This window comes from Tachypleus tridentatus, chromosome 12 (genome assembly GCF_004210375.1).
Source record: "Tachypleus tridentatus isolate NWPU-2018 chromosome 12, ASM421037v1, whole genome shotgun sequence".
Classification (NCBI taxonomy): Eukaryota; Metazoa; Arthropoda; class Merostomata; order Xiphosura; family Limulidae; genus Tachypleus; species Tachypleus tridentatus.
Window position 1 is genome coordinate 117832075 of NC_134836.1, and position 27261 is coordinate 117859335.

Consider the following 27261-nt stretch of genomic DNA (forward strand, 5'->3'; position numbering starts at 1 on the left):
ATCTGTTAACAGTTTACAACAGTACAGAATAATGTTACAATATACATTAAATCATGATGACTGTAGATATTATCAAGTTACTTGTAGATCTGTTAACAGTTTACAACAGTACTAAATAATAATGTAATAATATACATTACATCATGATGACTGTAGATATTATCAAGTTACTTGTAGATCTGTTAACAGTTTACAACAGTACAGAATAATAATGTAACAATGTACATTAAATCATGATGACTGTAGATATTATCAAGTTACTTGTAGATCTGTTAACAGTTTACAACAGTACTAAATAATAATGTAACAATGTACATTACATCATGATGACTGTAGATATTATCAAGTTACTTGTAGATCTGTTAACAGTTTACAACAGTACAGAATAATGTTACAATATACATTAAATCATGATGACTGTAGATATTATCAAGTTACTTGTAGATCTGTTAACAGTTTACAACAGTACTAAATAATAATGTAATAATATACATTACATCATGATGACTGTAGATATTATCAAGTTACTTGTAGATCTGTTAACAGTTTACAACAGTACAGAATAATAATGTAACAATGTACATTACATCATGATGACTGTAGATATTACCAAGTTACTTGTAGATCTGTTAACAGTTTACAACAGTACTAAATAATAATGTAACAATGTACATTACATCATGATGACTGTAGATATTATCAAGTTTCTTGTAGATCTGTTAACAGTTTACAACAGTACAGAATAATGTAAGCTAACCTGTACCATCACAACAACAATTACTAGAAATGCCACTGGTAAAACTAGAGTTTTCATCAATCGAAGAGGAGTCTGAAAAGAAATAAGAAACAAAAATTAATAACTGACAGAAAACATGGTTTTTGTACATTTTTACTAATCTAGCAATACCTTTTTTTTTACAATATTTCTTACCTCAATTTTCACAATCAAGTTTCTTATACATGCTGATTCACTTATAAGGTTCTTTTCCAAGCTATTTAAGTTTTATCGTGTTGACTAATGTGGCTAATTCTGAGACAAATGTATTTTGTATATTTTTTTATGAACTATAAACACTGATTTATTTCTAATTTCTCAGTACCTTTCAAATATGTATCTTGTAATTCATGTCTTTTTCTTTATTTTACATTATTCTATCATATTTTATCTTGTGCAATTTTCAACTACCTTATTCTTTTCTATAATATATTACATAAATTGTTGATACAAAGGTAGATGTTTCACAACTGAGAAAGGCAGATGCTTATAAAAATAATGGTACTAAAAGGTTTTTTTTTCTGGATTTTGTGTTTGTGATTTTAAAAATAATTTCTAGTCTTCAACTTGCACAAAAACATTAACATTTATTTGTGATGTTACCACACATTAGTAATGTTCATTTGTTTTTAATTGTATTGCAGTTAGTGTAACTGCTCAGTTTTTAATCTTTTTAATTTTAAAAGGTTTAAATTTTTAGGCCATGGGTGCACAAGGCATGATGTTATTTCAGTCTTTTTAAAACCAGAGACATCCTGTAAAAACAGTTTATTTGGTAGTGTTGCTTCCTATGGTGAAACAAACAAAATCGAACCAATGTAGATATAAAACAACAACAACAACAAAACATATTTTTATTATCAGCATTCAAATACACAACCACTTATAATTTAATCCACTGAGAAAATAAATACAAATCATACATTTTCCTGGACATTTGTTTTTATTGTACAAAAATTAACTTGGGAGAAAACAGATGAAATTCACACACAAAATTCCTTTTAATAGGTGATAAAAAAAAGTAAAACAACATGTTTATTTTAAAAACACTGAATATAAATTTGAATATTAAACTTTCCAAATTATTTTAATTGTTCAAAAAGTCATTAAAATGGTATACATATTTGTTTCTGAATTTTGCACAAAGCTACATGAGGGCTATCTGCACTATCCATCCCTAATTTAGCAGTGTAAGACAGCTAGTCATCACCACCCACCACCAACTTTTGGGCTACTCTTTAACCAACGAAAATAGTGGGATTGACCATGATATTATAACACCTCCACGGCTTAAAGAGCAAGCATATGTTGTGTGATGGGGATTCAAACCCACAATCTTCAGATTACAAGTTGAACTCCTTAACCCACCTAGTCATGACATGCCAATAGTGTATATATCAAAACATAAATCCTATGTATATACTATCGTTTCTATCCACCAAAACAAAAAAATTTACTACATCTTTACAACTGTATATTGAAATAAATTACATTGGAGAAGACAGTACACTTACAATAAATTACCAACCATTATGTAACAAAATATTTTTAATTATTCTTTAGCATTATGACATTTTACAAACATTTAACCTAAACTGGAATTTATATATATATTCAAGTAATTATACCATAATTTAAATAAAGATACAATATCACTTACCTCTCTTTCCATCAAGTCAAACTCTACTGCACAAGTGTACAGCATCGGTGGAAATCTCTATAGTTTGAAAATTTTGACCTTAAAATATTCCAAATATGAGCCTGAAAGAAATGTCAAAAGTGGAATCTTTAGGAGTAGGTTTTTCTCAATGAATTATTTATAAGCACAAATTTAAGTATGAAACATTTAACTAGATATACTCTAAAACTTCAGGGGTTTATTCTAGGAATACTTTAAGTATGAATAAGAAAACAGTACATATATAACTAGCTATACTCTAAAACTTCAGGGAAAGTTGTTATCCAAGTATAAATTATTATATAGGTATATTTAATTACATACACTCATCATCAGTTAGGCTAATTTTTATCTTAGTAGGTAGTCTACGCTGACTGGAATGTTAATTACATTCACAGTGGATCAACTAGAATACAATTTTTTTTTTAATACCAATCCTCAAATTTTTAAAAATTCATTTACCAAAATGAATGATGTTCAATCTAATATTCTGTACAGTTGCAAAATTTTCTACAATTAAAAATTGAAAATGGAGTCTGAGGTCAACTTAAACTATATGACAAATAGGGATTATTTAATCTACTGTAAAGAGTTGACCTGAAGTTGACCTAGGAAGGTCGAAACATTGTTCTGTGATTACCAATAAAAGTGTTAATACTCATACCAGTCGTTCTGAGTTACGTTTTTATTTTAAATGGGTTTCTCGTCATCATGAATGTCCAATATATTGACATATTTACACATTATTTGTCGACTTAAAGTTATTCACATTACCTTTAAGGAGATCTCTACTTACGTCATCTTTAACCCGTAGAAGAGCTGATGATAGAGCTTTAAGACCAACACATCCCACACCAAGAACTCCGAGCTGGGTGACCCATCTTACAACAGACCATTTCAATCTGTTAAACTGTGGTTCTAGCAAGCAGATTATCTGAAACCATTGAATAGAGGCAACATAATATAACATCTAAACCTACGTGAGGCACCATAAAAATTTAAAATATGAATACGTATGACTTATGGTACAAAAAAATTGGATTAGATTGAAGAATCAGTTACACATTCAAGTCACAGGAGAACATTTTTCCATCTTACACTGTGATCTCTTCTAAGTCATCTTAAAACAAAGTGCAACCCTTAATGTGAATTACTTAAACAGATGTCCTGCTCAGTTTAAAAAACTGGTAGAAAGATGAGAATATCAAAATTTTCAATTTAAGCCTGAAGGAACTTTCTAGTCTACCTTCTGACGTAACGAAGAAACTTTCTAGTCTACCTTCTGGCGTAGCGAAGGAACTTTCTAGTCTACCTTCTGACGTAATGAAGGAACTTTCTAGTCTACCTTCTGACGTAATGAAGGAACTTTCTAGTCTACCTTCTGACGTAATGAAGGAACCTTCTAGTCTACCTTCTGACGTAATGAAGGAACTATCTAGTCTATCTTCTGAGGTAATTCTTTCATTTTGTAAAATTGTTCCCGTGTTACATTTTTTGTTTGTAAAATTCAAGCCTATGTTTATGGCTTTCAAAACTTCTTTTCACAACACTAATGAACTTACTAGTTACATTTATTTATGCGTGATTTGGTAAAAACTGTTCTAAATTCATATGCTACTTTATAAAGTCACAATGTAATTCCAGGAAACAGAAATTTAAAATTATTTATATTATGATTTAGCAGTTAAAAATATTTAACTATCAAGATACAGATTTTCCAAAAACATAAGTCAATCAACCTTTTATTTACATTGACTGGCAAATAATTAATGGAGAAATACAACATAACTTACAACTTTTAAGTATGAAATAATTTGTTTAGAAAATAATTTTAAAATTTCAAAACTCCTTCCAATTTTTTGAATTTCAAATTAAAGTTTTTTGCTTTTATTAATTCTTGTGTGAACTATTTCATTGTGTGTATGATGTAAAAACACACACAGAGAGGGTGACTGGGTGGGTTGAAGCCCCTCCCTTCTTATCCTTATGCCCCCAAAGTTCTCTTTTCTCAGTTAAAAATTGTCAACAACACATACCTAACTTATTAAAAAGACACTTCAGTTTTAACATGAACATCGCATAGAGACGGATTGGTCTTTACAGTAAGTAATGTGTTAGAAAGATTACCCACTATTCCAACAGCCCCTTTAACTCCTTCCCTCCCTTTCATTAATGAGCCTCTGCCATTTTAATGTTCTCTGTACATTACTGACAAAGTGTGATACCTGGATGATACAGGGTTTTTTTCTGAAAAGATATATCAAAAGAAAAGTGTTCTTTACATCCTTGGTTACTTGCACAAATATATTGTGAATATGAATCACTAGGGTTGTGACTGGTGAAGGAAATAAACGTTCCAGAAGATACTTGTTGGAAAAGGTTTCAAACAGCAATGTGATCAGCAAAAACTTGTATCCTGAGTATAGGAGAGAAAATGTGATAACTTAAAAAAAAAAAAAATGTAAGTTTTAAAAGATCATGCCCACAGTGATGTCAGTTTTTTATCCTTTTTGGGGAACAACAAAGATTTTTTATTTTCAAACATTCATGATTTTTGTTTTATACCACACAAATACTTACAAAACTCATTATAAGGGCAGTTGGATAAAAAGAAGCCAACAGCATTTGATTACCAAACAGCAGACTATAGCCGAGAATCAATCCAGCCTGTAGGGGGAAAGAGAAAGGTTATAGTCACACAGAAATTACATTCCTATAGGAGTATTTTACAAATACTACCAAATTGGATGGAGAAATATTAAGCAATAGGGAGAAAAATAATCTTAAGGTGAAGACTTGTACATTAAGTGCAAAGATGTACAATTTCATGAAAGATCTAGATAAAATGACGTACAAGATGGGAATAACCTATATGTAAGCAATAATCACTTGGTTCATATTCAGTCAAACATAACAAGAATTGATAATTATCTTTATATTATACCTTTAATCTTCTATCAAAACATGTTACCAACAGTATAACACAAAATCCATTTTCAAGGTTTACCGAGCAACACATGCTGATTGAACACGTTGAATTAGCCGAGTGATAACTTGCAATACACAATTTATTTTAATTTTGTGACAATTAATTCTATGCTTGTTGTAAAGTACACAATGATCTATCAGTGCTATGTCCACCACTGGTTACTAGAAGTTTACAGACCAACACTTGAGGCCTTTGGGTGAGAAGATTTATCAACTTGGGTGAAGCACATTTTGTTCAAAAATTTCAGTTTTGTAAAAAATAAAATTACTGAGAACAGGAAGTGTACTACACCACAAACAGAGTTCCAGTTTAATAACTGTAGCTCCTGTCTGTAAGATACAGTTTGTTTCCACATCAGAGGTACCATCAGTATGGTTACAAATGATACCGAGGAAAACTCAACAGAAGTATCACAGGTTTTTATAAGTAAGAGAAACATACAGTCATTAGTTAGTATATAATGATACAGAAAAACCCATTACTATAAACAGCCAATCAAAACTTTCATCCCTAAGAACTCTTTGTGCTACTGAAAAGCAGGATTTAACTATAAGAAATTTCACTGCAAAAAAAATAAAAATAAAATTCTACACTTTTCAACACAGTAGTGGAAAACATTTTCTAGAGTACTTACGTTATATTTCCTAGTATTGACTTTTATGTCAATAGCTGGGTCAAAGAATACAGTTCACAACCTTTTACACAATTACTTTTCAGCATTTTTATTGTCCACCTAGGTCACTAAGCTTCGCCTCAAATGTTGTTTATAATCCAACTTTATTAAAATATTTTCTACTTTTTAATTTAAAAAAAATATTTGAATTCTTAATCTTCATGTGATGTGTCTGTGCAAGAAATCATCCGTTTTAAATTTTCTGAGAGTCTAATTAATGAGAAACATACTATAGATGTTAATAAAGTAGAATATAAAATTACAATCTCCTTTATTAAGATGTAATAAAAAGAAAGACAAACCCATTAAAAATGCCCTCTCCAGTTTTTTGAAAATGTTAATTCTCTATGATATTCATATTCAGTTATTTATAACCAACAAGAAAAGCGTGCATTTATCTATGTAATTCGATACACAGTTATTTTTATTATTTAAGTTTTTCAGTTTCGTTGTTTGCTATAGTGTTCACCTTTGAGCAGCTAATAAATGTAACTGATTTATATCTCAGATTAGTTCTGGAACATTCTATTTCAGTACACAATATATTTATTTTGTTCTAAAATACATATTTACGAGGAACATTAACTACTTTATGAAAAGTAAACATACTATGAAAGGCTAGTGTTAAAGAAGTGTACTAGTGACTTCAAATTACTGAACTAGTCTTCAAACTCATTCAAAAATTACTATAAATTCTATAGGACAACAATTAATAAAAAATAAATAATATTCAATAAATAATTCAAAATCAACAGATGAACAAAAATAATGATAAAGAATGTTATAAACATTAACAACAAAACAAAAGCTCATACCCTAAAATAGATCAAAACAAGGCTTAAGGTAACACCTTTACTTCTTTAGGACTACAACATAATATTCTCATCGAACTACTTAAGCCTAAAATTAATATAAATCACAATTCTAATCATTCATCCTTGATATAAAAGGTACAAGGTTCAATCTTTTCTAAAAACTTGATAAATATTTGACATTATTTTATGAAAAAGATATTTTTTATTCTTAATATGAACATCACCTTTCACTAACACTGATTAGGGTTTGGTAAATTCACACCTAATATTTTTTGGTAGAAAATTTATTAAAAATTTGCTTCTTTTCTTTATGTACAAAACACACTATATTTTTTTACTCAAAGTTTGACAAATATAATTAGTATATTTAGAAATGTAATAAACATTATATGCATAGCTCCTAAAGGTGTAGAAACAGTAACATGATACTTGTATTGTGAAGCTGTGATACAATTACATTGATACATAATCCACTAAAATATATTATAACAAAATTAAAACAACTTAATAAAAACACTTACCATCTGACCTAGAAGTACTCTTTGGAACGTGGATTTCGATATTTGACCAATCAAGTACACACCTAGAATTGCTAGAGTTTGGGTGAGTAGAGCAAACTGGGCAAACTGCAATGTAGAAATACAAAGCTTAAAACCAAATATTAAGTTACGTACTACCAAATTCAAGTAGAATTAACATACTTTTTTTATAACCAAAATGGTAAAACATTAAAACATTGAAAGATAGAGCCCATCTAAATCAGTTAAGTATATTATGGCCATTATGCCCAAAAATAAAATAAAACCTTAATGAAATGTGACAAAATAGATAGATTATATACAAACATGCAAACTTCATAGAATTGCAGACACCTAAATATCTTTTTTAAGAAAACAAACTTATAAAAAATATTTTATCTTTTTATCCAAAAACAAAGTTTCTTTAATGTAGCAATATTGTACCTTCTATCATTAGCTATAATTATACGAAAAGAATTTTTAAAGCTATATCTTTCAATAGAAAGAGTAATTAGCTGACAGAAAGTTAGCATGTTATAAAAACAAGAACAAATACAGAATAATAAACCAGTTTAATCATTTGTTTAATGTAGAGAATATGAACCCAACTTTTACTACTTATTAAATCTTAGATTAGTATAATTATCTGTTAGGCTTAGCTGTGGTTTATAAGTTAATATCCAAACATTCCTGGACTCTAATGATTCCTTTATAACAAGAACATCATCTACAGCAAGTCAGAATAACAGTGAGCTGTTGTAATCAGACAAGATTAAGTTAGTGATATTCTAAACACTTAAAAAGTTCCATTTTAACACTATTACCTGCCAAGCCAGAATGAAACAACCTGAAAAAATGGCTATCGCTAAAACATTCTTCCATTGTTTTTCGTGATATCTGAAATTACAGCAGTAATTAACAAAAGAAACAAAACTTTAAACAAAGATATTTACATTAATTATAAATTGTTTTAGAAAAGAAATTATTGCATTTAGGGTTAGAAAGATTAATTCTTTTGAATCTTTCGATTCCAGTAGTAAATAAAAATTACAGAATTACTTGTCCAGGTCAGACTTACATCAACAATAACTTATTCCAGAATTTTTACGGTGTAAAACAAAACATGACAAAACCAGCACAAAATCTTTTAACACATTCTCGAATTGAATATTGTTTATAATACATTTTTTTATCAAAATTACACCAACCTAAATATAAACACTTACTGAATTCTGTTTCCTTATTTCCAAAAATGAATACTTCCATTACAGACAAAATTTTGACACTCGAGGCTTTTGTTTGTTTTTGTTAAGCATAAACCTACAAAGTGAGCTATCTATGCTTTGTCCATCATGGGTATCAAAACCTGATATTTGGTGATGTAAGTCCCGTGTCTTACGAGCAAGAAACCAGGGAGCAGCACTTAAAGTGAAATATTAAAATATTTTAGATCAGTAATGTTAGAAATAACTGGATACACGACAAAATGTCCATAAGTGTCTTTAATGGTTATGTTTCAAACAATGTTAGAAATAACTGGATACATGACAAAATGTTCATAAGTGTCTTTAATGGTTATGTTTCAAACAATGTCCATGTGAATGTTAGAAATAACTGGATACATGACAAAATGTTCATAAGTGTCTTTAATGGTTATGTTTCAAACAATGTCCATGTGAATGTTAGAAATAACTGAATACATGACAAAATGTTCATAAGTGTCTTTAATGGTTAACAATGTCCATGTGTTCTTTACTTGTAACTCTCAAAGGTTCAGGTACTGTTAGGGCTAATAAACCAGAAACAAGAGTAAAACGTGAAACACAAGAGAACTTGCAACGAGACAACAAAAGATTTCATCATGACAGTGCCGCATTAACATTTAGTGATGGCAAGAAACATTGCTATGTTTCACCATGACATTGCCATGTTAACTTGTTGTGATGACACAAAATACTATGTCAACTTGCAGCGATAACATAAAATACCAGTATGTTTCACCATGACAATTCCTTTTTAACAAGGTGAAACACAGCAATGTTCTAAGTTTTCTCAAACCAAATCTTAGCAATTTTTCCACTTTGATATGAAAGATACTTCTGTTGTTTTTTTAGTGAGCTTTTAGGTTTTTTTTTGCTAAGACTAAAAATTAAAAGGTATGGTGAACTAAATAAAGAACAATAAAAAAGTGAATATTCCTTTAAATGTCTGTGTTCATGTTCTCTAGCTTCAAACTGCTAGAATTTTAGGATAATCAAACTGAATAGTGGAATTTGATTTTTTTTTTATCATATAATGCACCTATGGCTCTAAAGTTAAGAATGTAATTTTACAGAAACTAGACTTGAACCAAGAACTCTCAGATACATATTTTAAAAGAGAGTAGTGTGTGTAAGAGTATATCACAGGTCACCCTTTGCATGAAGAAATAAAAATACTTGGTTTGGTTTGTTTTGAATTTTGTGCAAAGCTACACGAGGACTATCTGCACTAGCTGTCCCTAACTTACAATGTAAGACTAGAGGGAAGGCAGTTAGTCATTTCCATCCACTGCCAACTCTTGGGTTACTCTTTCACCAACGAATAGTGGGACTGTCCATCACATTATAATGTCCCCACAGCTGAAATGGTGAGCATGTTTGGTGTGATGGGGATTTGAACCCATGACCTTCAGATTACGAGTCAAGTGCTTTAACCACTTGGACATGCTGGGCCAATTAAAAATATATCACTGGTGTTTTCACACTTCATTATTTGTCAAACATTTACCCTAAATATAAAGAATGAAACTAAGAGCATCACTATGTACAAGTATTATTTTCTCTTTAATTATAAACAAATAGACTAAAGTTAAAAACAAATTACAATTCAGTTGTATTTATATTAAGCATAAGAAAAAAAGACATTTTTTGTTTGGAACAGAAGGATATTAAATATATGTATAATAATAAAATGTTTCAATGGGTTTCTCATGGCATAATCTTAAGACATCTTTAGTCAAAACTGATGTGCAATATGTTATTATCAACTTAGAGACTACTAAAAGAAAACTAAAGTCAACCAAACCTCAAGGTCAAGGTAACTGCCAGCATCTCACAGAGAAACAATGGATAAGCAAAACTTTCTCTCAGAGGGGGTGTCCACTGTACTCTTGTACACTGAAATATGTCAGTATTCACTTAACCATTACAACAAACAGCTTTTTACAATTAAAACAAAAATGGATCTAAGTAAGAAAAATGTGTATTTTTGTCAAGAGGTTTTGTATACAAAACATAGTAGGTGGTTGGTCAGGTCCTACTGTAACATTAGGTTAATCAACACAAGCAGCCTCCCGAGTAAGAAAATGTTAAAAACTTCATCTTGTAAGTTGTTTAAATTCAGGAAGAGCTTATCTCTTACAAACATAACAAAATCTAGGAAAATATTAAATGAATTAACCAACAGTGTTTGATAAAAAAAAAAGTTCCCTTACATGTTTTAACTCAACTACACAAATTTAAAAATTGTCTCAAATGCAAATGCCTGTACATATTGTCACGTTGGTTTTCAAGAATTTAATAAAAAGATAAAGAATATGTCTATGATTATATCCAGAAGGCCACTTTAACACTGGCAGAGAAACTCTATCTTCTACAAGACAGGCGACCTTCACACGAAGGGTTGGCATCTGTTACAGTAATCCTTGGGTTTCTCTCTAAATATTCAACACAACTTTCTTAATTTTAAAACCACATTTTTGGAAACTAAAAACATTTACAAATTTATCTTATTGGTTTCAATAATTTCATTGAATGGAAGTGTTGAGCTAACAATTGTGGTGTCAGTCAGTATCTTTACAAACTGATTAAGAAGTGTTGAGCTAACAATTGTGGTGTCAGTCAGTATCTTTACAAACTGATTAAGAAGTGTTGAGCTAACAATTGTGGTGTCAGTCAGTATCTTTACAAACTGATTAAAAAGTGTTGAGCTAACAATTGTGGTGTCAGTCAGTATCTTTACAAACTGATTAAGAAGAGTTAAGCTAACAATTATGGTGTCAGTCAGTATCTTTACAAACTGATTAAGAAGAGTTAAGCTAACAATTATGGTGTCAGTCAGTATCTTAACAAACTGATTAAGAAGAGTTGAGCTAACAATTATGGTGTCAGTCAGTATCTTTACAAACTGATTAAGGAGTGTTGAGCTAACAATTGTGGTGTCAGTCAGTATCTTTACAAACTGATTAAGAAGTGTTGAGCTAATAATTGTAGTGTCAGTCAGTATGATTGTCACAACATATCACAGCACCCTCATGAGTGGGAAGGGTACAAGCAGAGTGCCTCAACCATCAGAGCATGCCAGACCTATTTATTTAGTAGAATGTCTATTACTGATATCAGTAAACAATGTAATGTTTTGATTTCACCCGTAAATAAACTTACCTCTCCATGGTTGAAAAAAAAACATGACACCGACATCAAGCCACCAACAACTGATTCACTACAGAACGAAAGTTATAAAGGAAGGTTTAAACCAAATGAAATTAGAGTCAAAAATTTTTACCACTAAATATCATTATGTTTAAACTAGAAGTACCATTTGTAGGTTAATGTTTGTTTCAAACATAAAATACTTAAATCTATACTCAAATCAAACCCCTCTCTTTCCCCCCAAAAAATTTAAGGCATCCATCAAGAACAACAGAGTTGTGGATATAGAAAACAATCCATACCCTGTACTACATTTGTAAATAAATCGCTTCATAGTTGTTTCATTGTGAAAGAATCAGTTCATCTATTGGAGAAGTTTCCTCTCTTTCTAACTGGCACATTTTTACACTAATATCTGCCACAGCATGTTCAGTAACTGGGATACCCAAAAGTTGGACAGTGGTAAGATCTTGCTCAAGAAAAAAATATTTACAATAGTTTTATGATTACCCTTAACATCACATGTAAAATTCTAAACTGATAAGAGGAAATATATTTTGGAGCAATTGTCTGCTTTATACAAACCTAACAAATAATGCATACATTTCATTTAACTACCTTTACATTTTTAGGCAATAAGAAGTCAGGAAACGTGGTTTTGGTTAATTTTGTTATAGTTCAACCCTAATGACAGTAAATTGTTTGCACACACATCGAGCACGGATATTTGTAAGTGATTTATAAGGATACAGACACAGGTTTTTACTCCAAGCCAATAATATTGTACATAGCTCCTCACAAAAACTAACCAACCAAAACTGAACTTGCACCAAGTATGATTTTGGTTTGCAGTATTTTGAACAAACTTTGGTGCATGACAGACACATTGGGAAATTTTTTGTAATAATCGTTTTGTTTTTTTTAAATCAAAACTAGTGTGTAAAGTTTGTTTTCTCTCATTATATCATAATACAGACAACAACTGTAATATGACAGATGTCTCTGATTAGCTATGGTCTTCTTACTTCAAGGCCATGTGACCACATTAATTTCAAAAACATAGAAACTGTAACATTAACATAGAAGATGTAAGAAAATAAAAATACTAAATGTATAATAAGTTTTGAAATAATCAAACAGATGAGATAAAGTGTCAAAACTTTACAACAATTCACAAAAGAGGGTAAAATTAATTTTTCTTGACAAAATCTAAACAAAATTTGTGAGAAATAAACCAATTCATTGCTAATAGATGTACAAGAAAAGTTGGATTACCTTAAGACATATCCATAAAGGAAGAGAGTAGCACTGACTAAACCGCTTCCACAGAAACACTGCCGATATGTAAAAGTATGCAGGATCTCCGAGACCTAAAAAACATTAAGTTTTGGGTCCTTTTTCTCTTGGGCCATAAGTTACAAAAGATAAAAGTTTTTAGTTCATTACACTATGTTACAAAAATTTTGTTCCTGGATAGTATGTGTTATTTCTTAATTGCTTATGTTGTAAAAGTACAGAAAATGGTCATTATTCCCTTCAAACTTTGCTTTTGTGACCTGGATAATGAAATTTAGAAATCAACCTATTTTCTATGTGAAAACACAAATTTGTACAGTTTCATTTACATAAAGGTCTGAATAAAACAACATATGAATCAAGATTTAAATGTATTTATACTAAAGTTATATGTTTAGAAGTGAGTAGTTTTTCGAGATTTGTGACTGTAATGTAAATCATTTTCACGTATCAGCCCCAAATATAGTCTCCCATCACGTTTTCGTTATATGCTTCCAAGTCACAAAAGCAAAGTTTGAAGAGAAAAATAGGTCTTTTCCATTTACATTAGGCATAAGCAATTGGGAAATAACACTTTCTGCCCAGCAACAAGAAAAAGGTTTATTTTGTTAATTAGATAATCATGTACTGTAAGGAGTAAGTAACTTTAAACTTGTTATACCTTTATAAGGAGATTAAAAATAGTCACTTGTTCAAAATGTGGTGTTTGTCTGACAATGAAATTTGTATGTGGCAATCTATTGAATGTTTTGTTTCAACAGTGTCTCTTAAGAGTATAAAGAATATTTACACAATAAACAACTGATGTTTTTCACAAAACAAACTTGACAGTAAGTGTACTTTTGACATTTATAACAGCTATTTTTGTTAACAAGATTTAGCTGACAAAGAAAAGTGACAGAACACAGTTTCAAACTCTCATACATACTTGTTATACACAGCAACGCCAACACATATTTCATGGAAAACACTTATAGTAGATAATGACAGTTACAACTGGAAGTGTTGAGATAGGACTAAAGAAATAAGAATTGGGAGGTGTTGTGAGCTACAACTGGAAGTGTTGAGATAGGACTAAAGAAATAAGAATTGGGAGGTGTTGTGAGCTACAACTGGAAGTGTTGAGATAGGACTAAAGAAATAAGAATTGGGAGGTGTTGTGAACTACAACTGGAAGTGCTGAGATAGGACCAAAGAAATAAGAATTGGGAGGTGTTGTGAGCCACAACTGGAAGTGCTGAGATAGGACCAAAGAAATAAGAATTGGGAGGTGTTGTGAGCCACAACTGGAAGTGTTGAGATAGGACCAAAGAAATAAGAATTGGGAGGTGTTGTGAGCTACAACCGGAAGTGTTGAGATAGGACCAAAGAAATAAGAATTGGGAGGTGCTGTGAGCCACAACTGGAAGTGCTGAGATAGGACCAAAGAAATAAGAATTGGGAGGTGTTGTGAGCCACAACCGGAAGTGCTGAGATAGGACCAAAGAAATAAGAATTGGTAGGTGTTGTGAGCTACAACCGGAAGTGTTGAGATAGTACCAAAGAAATAAGAATTGGTAGGTGTTGTGAGCCACAACCGGAAGTGCTGAGATAGGACCAAAGAAATAAGAACTGGTAGGTGTTGTGAGCCACAACTGGAAGTGCTGAGATAGGACCAAAGAAATAAGAACTGGTAGGTGTTGTGAGCCACAACTGGAAGTGCTGAGATAGTACCAAAGAAACAAGAACTGGTAGGTGTTGTGAGCCACAACCGGAAGTGCTGAGATAGGACCAAAGAAACAAGAATTGGTAGGTGTTGTGAGCCACAACTGGAAGTGCTGAGATAGTACCAAAGAAATAAGAATTGGTAGGTGTTGTGAGCTACAACCGGAAGTGTTGAGATAGTACCAAAGAAATAAGAACTGGTAGGTGTTGTGAGCCACAACTGGAAGTGCTGAGATAGGACCAAAGAAATAAGAATTGGTAGGTGTTGTGAGCCACAACTGGAAGTGCTGAGATAGGACCAAAGAAATAAGAATTGGTAGGTGTTGTGAGCTACAACTGGAAGTGTTGAGATAGTACTAAAGAAATAAGAATTGGTAGGTGTTGTGAGCCACAACCGGAAGTGTTGAGATAGGACTAAAGAAATAAGAATTGGTAGGTGTTGTGAGCTACAACTGGAAGTGTTGAGACAGAACTAAAGAAATAAGAATAGATGGGGTCATGAGGTACAACTGGAAGTGTTGAGATAGTACTAAAGAGCTGAGAATTAGTAGGTGGAGTTAGTTAAAACTGATAGAAAGCTTGAATAGTGTTCTTAAAGCATAAAAGCAAAAATTTTTCTTCTTGTTTTTAGTGATTTCCTACAGTTATTTCTCAGTGCATTCTATGTCCATCCTAAGTTTTTTTTAAACATTAATATAACTTAACATGGAACCAGTTATAAATAACAATGTACAGACTCAGACTTTAATGAAAACAATGCATATTTTCCCAAACCATAAATCTAGTTCATATTTCCTTAAAGAACAGAATAAGGAAAAATAGTTTGAGGAATAAACAAATAACTATGACTAAATTTAATCCATTAAAATTCTATGTAGTGCAAGATTTTTGCCAAGACTAATTAGCCTCCCTATTAGTGGTAAAAAAGAAGTTGTTGTTAAAGTTTTTCTTGAGCAATTTTATATTAAACAAAAATAAATGATAGTCAAAGACTGATATAAAAACTTGATATGTTATAATTAACTACTCCTTCTGCAGTTTCGAAAACTAAAAGTTATTAAACTAAAATGGTGAGTCATATATAAGAGTACGAGACATATCATTGCAGGAAATCTGACAGTCTCATAAAACAGCTGAACTGATATAAAGATAAAATGTTTGAAAGTTATTTATTTAATGTGTTTATAGTTAAAAATGATCAACCACAATGATAAATATGACACTTAAAGTCTTTACTGTTCTACTATCATCACACACACACACAAACCTTCTTTGTATGTATTTTTAACTCTAATAACCAAATGTCTACACTGGTTCATTCTTGAAATCACCCCAGGAACTTTACAATGCTTAAACTTTAAAAATATCCTTCTTAACAAACTAAGCACCTAACTCCTTGAAGAAGAAAAAAAAAACAGATATATAAACTTGTATTCCACATTTCACTACTACTTTCTGGCACAGGATTCTTTGTGATTTAACAATAGTGGACACACAGTACAAAAACTAGGCTTTCCTCGAATTTAACTTGAACCATTCTTGTTTTAACAAGATAACTTAGTAATCCTAAATTTAAATTTCATCACCAATTCTTGTTTTAACAAGATAATTTAGTTACCCTAAATTTAAATTTCATCCATTCTTGTTTTAACAAGATAATTTAGTTACCCTAAATTTAAAATTTAAATCCATCCATTCTTCTTTCAACAAGATAATCTTACACTCATAAATCTCAGACTAGACCTTCACAGCTTTCCACAGGAGACATATCCTGTCCTCTGTTCACTTGCCAACATTCTATGGTGTGGATCTTGTAATAGTCAGTGACTGACTGGAATATCTTGAATGCTCCAGCTAGCACAATCTGTGTTAGTAATAATGAACACAACTGTAATAAGCATCAACACTTTTGGCTAAGTGTAATTCACAGCTTTGGAATATTTTAGTAATCCATTAAAAAAAAAATTTTGCTTTTCAAGTCTTACATCTACATTTATTAGTTTCAGACAATTCCATCAACAAGTTCAACATAAAATAATTAGAAGAGGGAACACCTTTATATCAGATTAACTCACCCTTTTTTACAGATTAGAATTATTTCTCATCCTCTCACCAAACTCTAAAACTCTTCTTTATATTTCAGGCATAGGAATGCTTTCTGTGGTGGATATTTACTGGTAATGCTTCCTTTCTTGACTAATCACTAATAATATTTTATGTTAAGAGCTACACACGTTATTCTGAATTTAAAGTTATTTGTTAAGTTCTGCTTCCAGGATTTATTTTTGGCATTTTTGTCAGGGCTTTCAGGAACAAAAATGTTTTGCAATTGAGTTTTTCTTTTAAAAAATTTTCAGTTAGGAATTTGAGTCTTTTGGAAGTTGTCAATGAAATTTTGAAACTACTTTTAAAACAGTGTAAAAAATTTGCTTTCTAAAGGGATTTTTTTCTAAACAAATAAAAGGAAACAACTTGTTTTGCTTCTCTGTTAATGCATATTTCAAACAATTTTGATGACTAACGAGAACTCTGAACAAAATTCAAACATCACAAAACAACAGTTACTGCTTGTTTGGCTAGCAAAGTCACTTGCCCTGAAAAATTTTGATTGTCTTTTGAAAACTTGTCAGATGTTTTGCAATTTTGATCAATTTTTCACTAAAAATTTCCAAAAAAAAAGTCTTTCAAACTCGGAACTTGTGTTTTAATTTTTTTTAGTTTTTATATTGCACCTAAAAGTAGAAAACACGAACCTGACAAAATATTAGTTTACAAAGCGAACAAACTTTCGGTGTAAAAACTTGTGGTATCTAATAATTAAAAATCTAAACTTGTAAACGTAAGTGTGGATCACAAAAAATAAACTTTCAACTGAGATTCTCAAACAACATTAAATAATATAACAGAAAACTTCAAATGTTTCAGTTGATGGTCACAAGAATTAGACATTTTTCTATCAAACATCTAGCTGTGCTAATTAGATGTAGTTTATTACACATCCAGCAATGTTAATTATGTCGAAAGTACTGCCTACCTCAGGATAGAGGTTGAAACGCTTCAATGTATTAATGGTATCCGGATATTCAGTCAGTTTGTCGTTCATTATTGAGTGTAGACCTTCCCACAGAGTTGGAGCTTCAATAAGTGATTTAAAATAGGAATAATATAAACCCTGAAATAAAAAACAACATAGGAAGTTGGAGCTTTAGTAAGTGTTTTGAAATATATTTAATATAAACCCTGGAAAAATACAGCAATGTAGGAACTTGGATCTTGAGTAAGTGCTTTAAAATATAATATAAACCCTAAAAAACAACAACAGTGAACAACTGTTACCGGTGAAAAGTCTCATTGCTGAAGCATTCTTGGCTTGGAAAGCAAAAAGTAGAGTAATGATAGTTAGATGTGTTTATATCATTGTAAAATGACTCCATAATATTAATGTTCCTATGTAAGGTAACTCTGTTATCTCTACCCTGACACTAGGTTCAGGCTTTTTTTTGTGCACATAATAAATGCAGTTTTGTCACTTGTTTCAACAGTTGTGTTCAAACACTTAATAACAATTTATTTATAGAAAATGAATGGAATTTTGCCATTTTGCAAAGACAAACAAGTTTCATCATGACTATAGATAATGTCACAACCTTTCTGGCTTGATTCTGACATCTGCCAAAACAAGGTCAACCAGGACCATTTACCAGTTAGATTTATGTTTGTCAATGTCACATGCCCTCTGCTGCCACAGTTTCAGCAGTCAGAATATTGTCACAGTTAAAAAATGTCACAAAAAGTGTACAGTGTATACTACTGACATGAAAACCATTCCATTTTTAGAGGAAGGAGATCTGGGGACATTTCCACACTTAGAATATTTTTAAAATTTTGATGCTATGAGATTGAATCTCAAGCCATTTTAACTACAAACACTGTACATACACACACCAGCATAATGTAATAAAACAAATAAAGGAAGTTTTAGAACATAAGTCATAGCAATACATACCACAAAAAAAGAGTGGTCAGTCTATGATCTGACTGGTCTTACAGTATCCTATGGCCACGCTACAAGTTGTGCAAATGATTTAACTACCTGTAAATTTTTAAGCAATAAGAAGTCAGTACACGTGTGATTTTGGTTAAATTTGTTACAGTTCAACCCTAATGACAGTGAATTGTTTGCACATGCATCAAGCATGGATATTTGCAAGTGATTTTGAAAAATATTACTTTATGCATCAATTTACAATAAAATTCCATTAAGTTAAATTCATATGAATTGTACCATTCCATTTATTGACACTTATATTTAGTTCGGGAAGTTTGCATTCACGTGTGAATAAAAATACGAGTCATGCACGAAGTGGTAAGACTGCCTTATGACTAATATTTTCATTTGTTCCGTCAGTCATACTTAATCAAAATCCAGTTAAAAACAAAAGTTAAACAGTTTACAGAATGATATAACAATAGATATCTTCAATGTTATAATGCACTTTAATGAGCAATCAAAGTTATTATTTCGAAAGCATGCTTTCTGTTGAAGTATTCAATGTCAGACCCTTTTATAAAAGCATCATCAAGTGTTCATTGTGTTATGCAGTCAAGTGGCTTCTTTGATAGTTGATTATAGAACATTGTAATTAATACACTCAGACAGAAAAATGTCTTGAATGAAAAGAAGCATTTAATATTTATTTGAAAACTGTCTTATAGTAAAGGTTTAAACATTAACACCCATTGTAAAATGAAAGGAAAGTGAAAAACTTATATGAATTTCTTTACAAAATGGATATTAATGAAGTATGTTATAAAGGTCACATCTCACTTCCTCATTGGACCCATTTCTGACCTTTACACATTCCACAAATGTTGAATTGGTTTTTCTGATCAAATTGATTTATTTTACACCAAGTATGCAAATATTTAAACCATCACAACTAATGACAAATATTATACACATCTGCATTTTAGTACAGTATTTTAAAAATTCTGTATTTGTCAAATGTTCTTAGAAAACATTATCCTAATTTTATGTTCCAATTGAGGAGTCTGGTCTGAAGTATTTCAAAGATGATTTGTAATTGAATTAAAACTGAACTAAACAACTGTTAAGCATTTTAAACAACTGTTACATATTACCAAATATCTGTTTGGCAACCTTAGCCTGATGACAATTGTTACTTCATTAGGCTCATGTACTTGTTAAATTAGATCATCTCTTCCATGAAATAAAACAAACTTTTTTAGTTGTATAACTGCTTGCAATAAATGAAAAAAACCCAACATGAAACAGATACAGGGTTTTGTATCATGGAAGAAATAACAAAAACTAGTTAAACAGTAGCTAAATGTGTCATCTGTTTTGTGTTCTGTCTTTAGAGTAACAAACTTTGAGATTAAAGAAATTGTGGTGATGCATATTAATTATTCTAAGTAATACTTTTAATTAACTTAAATTGCAAGAGATGGTATAAAAAGAAACATTTTTGAAATTTCTACTTCACAAGTAACATTCTGAAAAACATAGACCCATTGAAGTTTTGCACTGAAATTAATTAAAGTAAACCTAGCACTAGAAAACATACACAAAATAACAACTAGAAGAAATCAAACCTTCTTCATTGTCCTAGCATCCTTGAAGATTATATTACTAAACAAAAATAAATAACTTTCCAGTTATGGTAAAAAAAAAGAAAAGATTAATTCTGAAACAAATTGAATTTAAATAACATTAAAAATTACGGTGTTATTGCATTAATTTGAGAGTTTTTTGTATAAAATAACATAATCAACAAAGACAGAATTACATTTTTTTTAATAGTTGACTTAAAACAAGTTTTCCATCACGGCTTTTACTCCTTGTTATTGTTTCTCGATAAAACTTGTAAATATTTCTATCACAGTAACAAAACGTCAGATTCAGTTTGTTTTTTTAATCAAATATTGACAATTCCAAAAAACTTGGTCTTAAAATTTATAAGTTCAGGAATTCTATTCCAACTTAAATATAAGTACATTGTTTATGTCTAGTGCACTTCATACCATTTCTGTCCTAAAAGTCATCTCCCTCTCTAAATTGGAAAGATGAGAAAAATGGCGATCGTTCTCAAACATCGTGTACTGATGGTAGCTATAAATAATGAAATAATAGTGGTCATCTCAAAACACATTTTATATTAAGCCTACTTTGATCTAATACAAAAGACCAGTACATAAAAAATCATCATATAAGATGCTATTTTGTTTTATCTACAAATTTCCAAGACAATACCAAAATTTAACACTATTGAGTTATGCTCATTGAACTTTTATCAGTTAGAATGAACAATTTTATACTGATCAAATAAACAGGTAAAATAAAACTTGAGATCACCAGCATTAAAAGGTAGGAAGAAATCATGAGTGAATGTGAAATAGCACACAGAACAACTTAAAGACATACAGAGGGGCCTGGTCAAGCATACACCATAATCTGTAAAAAACATAACCATTAGTGATACTTGATGCAAGGAAACACTTGTTTGGAGCTGTTAGAATCTTAGACTATTTTGTATTGTAGAGAAAAACAGAGGCAACGGGGGATATTTATTCGCCTACATCCACAATAACCCTTATAAGCAGGAGCTTACTATGAAAATTCACAAATACCCACAATTACTACAGATCTGCCATACTATACCAAAACTTGTGGGTCAGATGACCTACTGTTACTGGGTAGGCTCCCACAAGGGGATGGAGGTATGAGAGAATACTATCAGTGGAGTTTGTAATAGTAGAATCAGAAAAGAAAAAATTAAGAAAGGAGGTGGAATGGTTCTCTTGAAGACAAAACTTCTGATCACAACAATCTATCTACACAGATCAGAATTAAAGTATTAGTTAATTAAATGTTATGTTCAAACTATGTTTCCTGTAATGGATCTCAACTTCACTATTACTGAAATTTTTAACCTTAACCTACCATAGCCTTGTACAAGTTATGTTACTCACAGTTTGGAACACTTTTACATAACGTTTCCTCACTACTTAAAACAATGAAACTTGGGATTTAAACAATACAGGTTATAATAAAGAACCTAAAAATGTATTTTTTTTATGAATAACTGTAGGTGATTTGTTACACATATTCAAGATGGATGTAATTTGGTCCGAGTGTTATCAAACTGCTCATTAAGTCTGAAGGCTAAACACAGAGTTTTGATACTTGTGCTGGGCACAGCATGAATATCTCATTGTGTAGCTTTATTTAATTACAAACTTTTGTAGTGGAATCAAAACATGAGTAATGTTTCATTGTTGGGTGTTTTATTGTAGGTTTAATTTTTGATGCACATATATACGAGTGGCTACGTTTAATTTGATGTTCTCAATGTTTTGTTTTTTTCCTGGGTGAGGGGGCATAACAAATGGGACAAATGATCCTCTGTAATCATTATCAAAATGACTTTACCCTGACATGTATTTCTTTTTTCAAATGATCCTCTGTAATCATTATCAAAATGACTTTACCCTGCATGTATTTCTTTTTTCAAATGATCCTCTGTAATTTATTTCTTTTTCAAATGATAAACATTTGATTAATGGCATGCAGAACTGCATTAATAAGTTTTCTACAGTTACTAACATTTTAGGTCCACTAATTAACCCGAGATGTAAAGCATATTTTCCATCAAATACCAATAGTTATATTAATCAAAACTATTTACATTGAAACACATGACATCTTGTAGTGCTGTTGTGTTAAAACACGATTGTACCAAATCAATACACAGTCACTATTAGTGTTTTCAATTTTCTGAGACATACAGTGTTTCTCATTAGAATTGTAATTTATGTAAAACTTGCTTCAAAATCCAGACCTAACCTTACCTTAAAACACAGACCAGGGACTTACCTATTTAAGCCTCCACAGATGAGAGCTATAAAAAAAATGTGAAAACAATTATTGGAAGTGTTCAACTAATGGTTCTGATGTACACTTGCAAACTAAATTTGTTCATGTAAAACAGGAAAATTAATGTTTGAAATATTTTAAGGCATACATTAAAATCTGTTTGTTTAACAGGCTACGATTAACAATTAGAAGCATGAGAAATAAATATATAAAGGTTACGTAGCTTATAAAAACAGACCATCTCTGAAGAATTTCTAAACGTTGTGGGAGATAGTTTTTTTCTCATTGAAAAATCCTAGAAGTCAGAATTTCATGGTAAATTTTGTTCTTACTTTTGGAGAAGGTAATATTGGGAGTATCTTTGGATTAATACAATTAGGTAATGTGACATTAAATCTTACCACTACTTCTAGAGAAGGTAAGAATATATTTGTTTTAACACACTTTGAAGTATGCTAGATAGCAGTGTCAAATGTTTCTCGTTTTAGGCAATGTTATACTAAATCTTGTCCTTAGTTCCAGAGAAGTTAAAATAAGAAATCTGAGTATTTAGCCATGAAAACATCATGAGAAATCACTGCAATACAGAAAATGTTCAAATAGAATTATAGTTAGGAAATCATAATTAAAAAAATAAATAAATTATGCTCTATGTAAAAATAGGACTTAATATTTTTCAAGTGGTTTGGTGGAGACTCCAAAAATTTCAAGTGTTAGTATAAACATGGAATTTTATATTAAATGTTTTTTCACAATCTAGAAAAGGTAACAACATAAATGTAAAAGTTTAGGCACATTTGTCTTTAGTTCTACAAATTTTATCTGCAAGCCTACATTCATATATTTTCATTTACGATTATTTTTGCCAAGTTATGCAATGATTTGTCTGACGACACTGTGTTATTGATCCAAATTATTTTGGATATTTGTTGGATGGCTATAGTTGTAATGGAGTTATGGCCGCAGTTGTTAGAATAATTTTATCTTAAACTTTTCTTTGTTATTTTAACCAGAAGTTACTACAATTAGAGGGTTTTCAGAACAAAATGTGGTTTAGCAATTACCTCCACCATCTTTTATTTTAAATATAGGTCACACAAAAAAAGAAGCAGTTATGCACAAGATAAACATAACATTCCAAAAGTGAAAACTTAAGCCTACTATTATTAGTATTGTTTTTATACACACAAAATTACATACTGCATTAAATACAAAATTTCTAATACTTCTAAATCGGTTTAGTTAACTTCCATCAAGTTACACTAAAATTTTATAATGATGTAAGGTACTGTGGACAAAGCAATACACGATCGCTACGTAAAAATTTTTTAAATGGTTAAATATGTGACAGGCTACAAATTATAATTTTGAAGTTCATTCCAAACATTCAGAAATGAAATGGTTCAAGTAAACTGGAAGCTCATGCCTACTACAGTAATACACTGCTGGCCAAAATCTTAAGGCCAATGAATATAAAGAAAAAATATGCATTTTGCATTGTTAGACTCAAACACTTATTTGAGTAGAGCTTCAAAAGATGAAAATAAGAAAAGGGAAAATAAAAATAAAACTTTTGTTGCAGTTAATAGTGAAAATGTGAACACTATGAAATTAGCCTAAATACTAGCTGCTCAAAAGTTTAAGACCATTCTGAAACGAAGCATTAATCGGTAAACAGTAACGAAATTTAGTCATTTGTGTTCAAGCATTAGCTATTAAATGCTAAAAGAGTTTTTTATTTTTATTTTCCTGTTTCTTATTTTCATCTTTCGAAGCTCTACTCAAATAAGTGGTTGAGTCTAACAATGCAAAATGCATATTTTTTTCTTTATGTTCATTGGCCTTAAGATTTTGACCAGCAGTGTATATCTATTTCACACTAAATTTATGCCTGTATTTAAAATGTTAAAATTTATTGCAGTTGTGAGATTTTACTTTGTGACTGACACAAAGACACTGACAGTTGTCACCAGCCTGAATTTTGAATAGCTGTGTTCGAATTAACAACTATTAATACTGATAAAACAACGAAGACAACTAAGAAGACATTTCATGGCAACAAAAGATCAAGAAACAAAAACACAAATAAACAGTGCCAGAAACAAAATCAGAACAGAAATTAAAACAAAAAAAATGGGACAATTTCTGCTCCCAACTAAATGAACAAACTGACCCTAGAATGTTTTGGTCATACCTAAAATGATGCACCAGTGAAGCTACTTCAAGAAAATAGCCAACACTGGAATATAACACCTTAACAAACACCAATAAAGAAAAAGCAGAAGCCTTTAGACATCAGCTACAAAAAAAACATTTAAAACACATAATGACCCAGACATGAACTATTTCTACAACAAAGTAAACAACCAGGTAACAAATAACATAGAATTACACAAACTATACTTTCCAATCAATATTATTAACAATAACACTGATTATACTTGTGACTATAATACTCTATTGCTCACCAAAAAAATCACATTAACTGAACTCAAACAAGCAATCAAGAATTCCAAAAACAAACCACCAGGAAATGATGGCATACAAACAATTCTCCTCAAAAAAGACACTCCAAAATTATTTGACCATCTATTAGCTATCTTTAATTTATCTTTCTACTCTGGATACATCCCAGTTTCATGGAAGAAAGCTAATATACTAATGTTCTACAAAAAAGGAAAACCAGCTAATAAGGCAAAATGTTATTGACCAATCAGCCTGACCAGATGTGTAGGCAAAATTCTTGAACAAATAATAAGTAACACTCTTTACATGTTTTGAGATTACTTCAAAATTACCAGAGGAACAAAACAGATTTAGAAAATTTAGACAAACAACACATCATTTAATTAGGTTAAATGAAATGATAATAAATAGTTATAATGAAAAAGAATGCACTGTCGCTTGCTTCCTCGATATCGAGAAAGCATTTGACACTGTATGGCACAATGGTCTTCGGTTCTATATAAATGAAATGGGACTACTGCATGGAATTATTTGCTGGTTATCTAACTTTTTGGAAAATAGAAAATGCAGAGTAAACATAGAGGGAACTTAATCAGAGTTCTTCACTCCAGAAGCTGGCATCCCTCAATGAGGGGTGGTTAGTCCTATTCTCTTCATCATGTATGTGAATAATATGCCACTTAAAGACCTAAATCATGGATACTTGTCACAGTTAGCTGATGATATAGCAATTTGGAAGAGTGCAGCCACTAACATACAACATCAACTAAACAGAATAAGTGAATACTGCCAAAAATATAGAATCAAAATAAACACAGCAAAGACACAATCAGCAATATTTTCAAAATCAACAAAACATCAAAAAGTTCAACCCCAGATTTAAATGAATGGAGCATTTCTCCAGACTGCTACATCTGCAAAATTTTTAGAACTAACATATGGTTCTAAACTTACCTGAATAAAACATGTAAATAACATAAAAACTAAAATTTGGCAAAGAATAAACTATGCTAGGAGTCTAACTGGTAAAAATTATGGAACACCTGAAAACATATATAAGACCAGTAGTAGACTATGCAGCTCCTGTATGGATTAACGTAAGTAAAAAACAACTGCAAATCAAACTACAATCTGTACAAAATACATTAATTACAACAACACATAGAAAACCCAAAACCACTTCTTCAAAGTTCATGCACAAACATTTTAATACACAAACAATACCAGATAAACTTCTACATTGCACAATAAAATATTTCGATAAAAATTGGAGAAAAACTTAGTTGTTATGTCAACTAGACAAGTATTGCATATATGATGAAGAAAGACCTAAACACCTCTCCCTGATAAACTTATACATTACGTCATTAATTTAAATTAAGTCTTAAAAAAAGCAATAAAACAATAATAAATACAAAAAAGCAATAAAAACTTAAATATATATATATATATATATATATATATATATACACGCACACACACGAGTGCTAAAATAAAACAGGCCACCTATGTTCTAGACTTAGAAAATCTGTAAAAGCAATATACATAGACATTGCTCTGAAAAAGGCCTGAGCTATGCTCATCACTCTGACCCTCATGTATTTACTTTAAATATACAAATAAGTCCAGTCAAACAATGAGAAGGAAGGAGGAAGATGTCTAGTGTACCCGACCCTCCCGGGTATACAAATTTATATACCCAAACACCTAGAGAGAGAAGGGGGGGGGGGTTAGTTGGGTACATTTGCACTTAATAAATGGTTTATTCTTACCTAAAATTGCTATAAGTAAGGTCTTCATTTCAAAAGGTAAGAAAGTCTTCGCTACATCAGTTTTTTTACGGATCTTTCTCGTAACTTCATGTTTAGATTCTTGTTTTCGTTTACTATGTTTTCTCTGCCGAATATCACGATCTTCTCCTTTACCCGCCATAGTAATGAAATGCAACGCCCTCTTTGCAAAATATTATTTAACGCAATTTTATGGAACGAAGAAAATGTACAGGTATAATCCATTTACAGTTATCGGAGTGAATGTA

General features: G+C 30.8%; 1 protein-coding gene across 1 annotated transcript in view; it reads right to left on the reverse strand.

Moving 5' to 3' along the window:
- Positions 1-27159, reverse strand: part of LOC143234476 (protein C-mannosyl-transferase DPY19L1-like) — a 43378-nt gene extending 16219 nt beyond the window's left edge. Inside the window, 16 exon segments of the mRNA XM_076471865.1 lie at positions 758-829; positions 2436-2482; positions 2485-2536; positions 3250-3387; positions 5034-5120; positions 7452-7556; positions 8273-8345; positions 10515-10606; positions 11873-11930; positions 13136-13182; positions 13184-13230; positions 16604-16724; positions 17895-18032; positions 20906-20993; positions 22758-22782; positions 26996-27159. Of these exon segments, the coding sequence (XP_076327980.1) occupies positions 758-829; positions 2436-2482; positions 2485-2536; positions 3250-3387; positions 5034-5120; positions 7452-7556; positions 8273-8345; positions 10515-10606; positions 11873-11930; positions 13136-13182; positions 13184-13230; positions 16604-16724; positions 17895-18032; positions 20906-20993; positions 22758-22782; positions 26996-27155 (1350 nt within the window). The 5' untranslated portion in view covers positions 27156-27159.
- Positions 27160-27261: the final 102 nt, after the last annotated feature.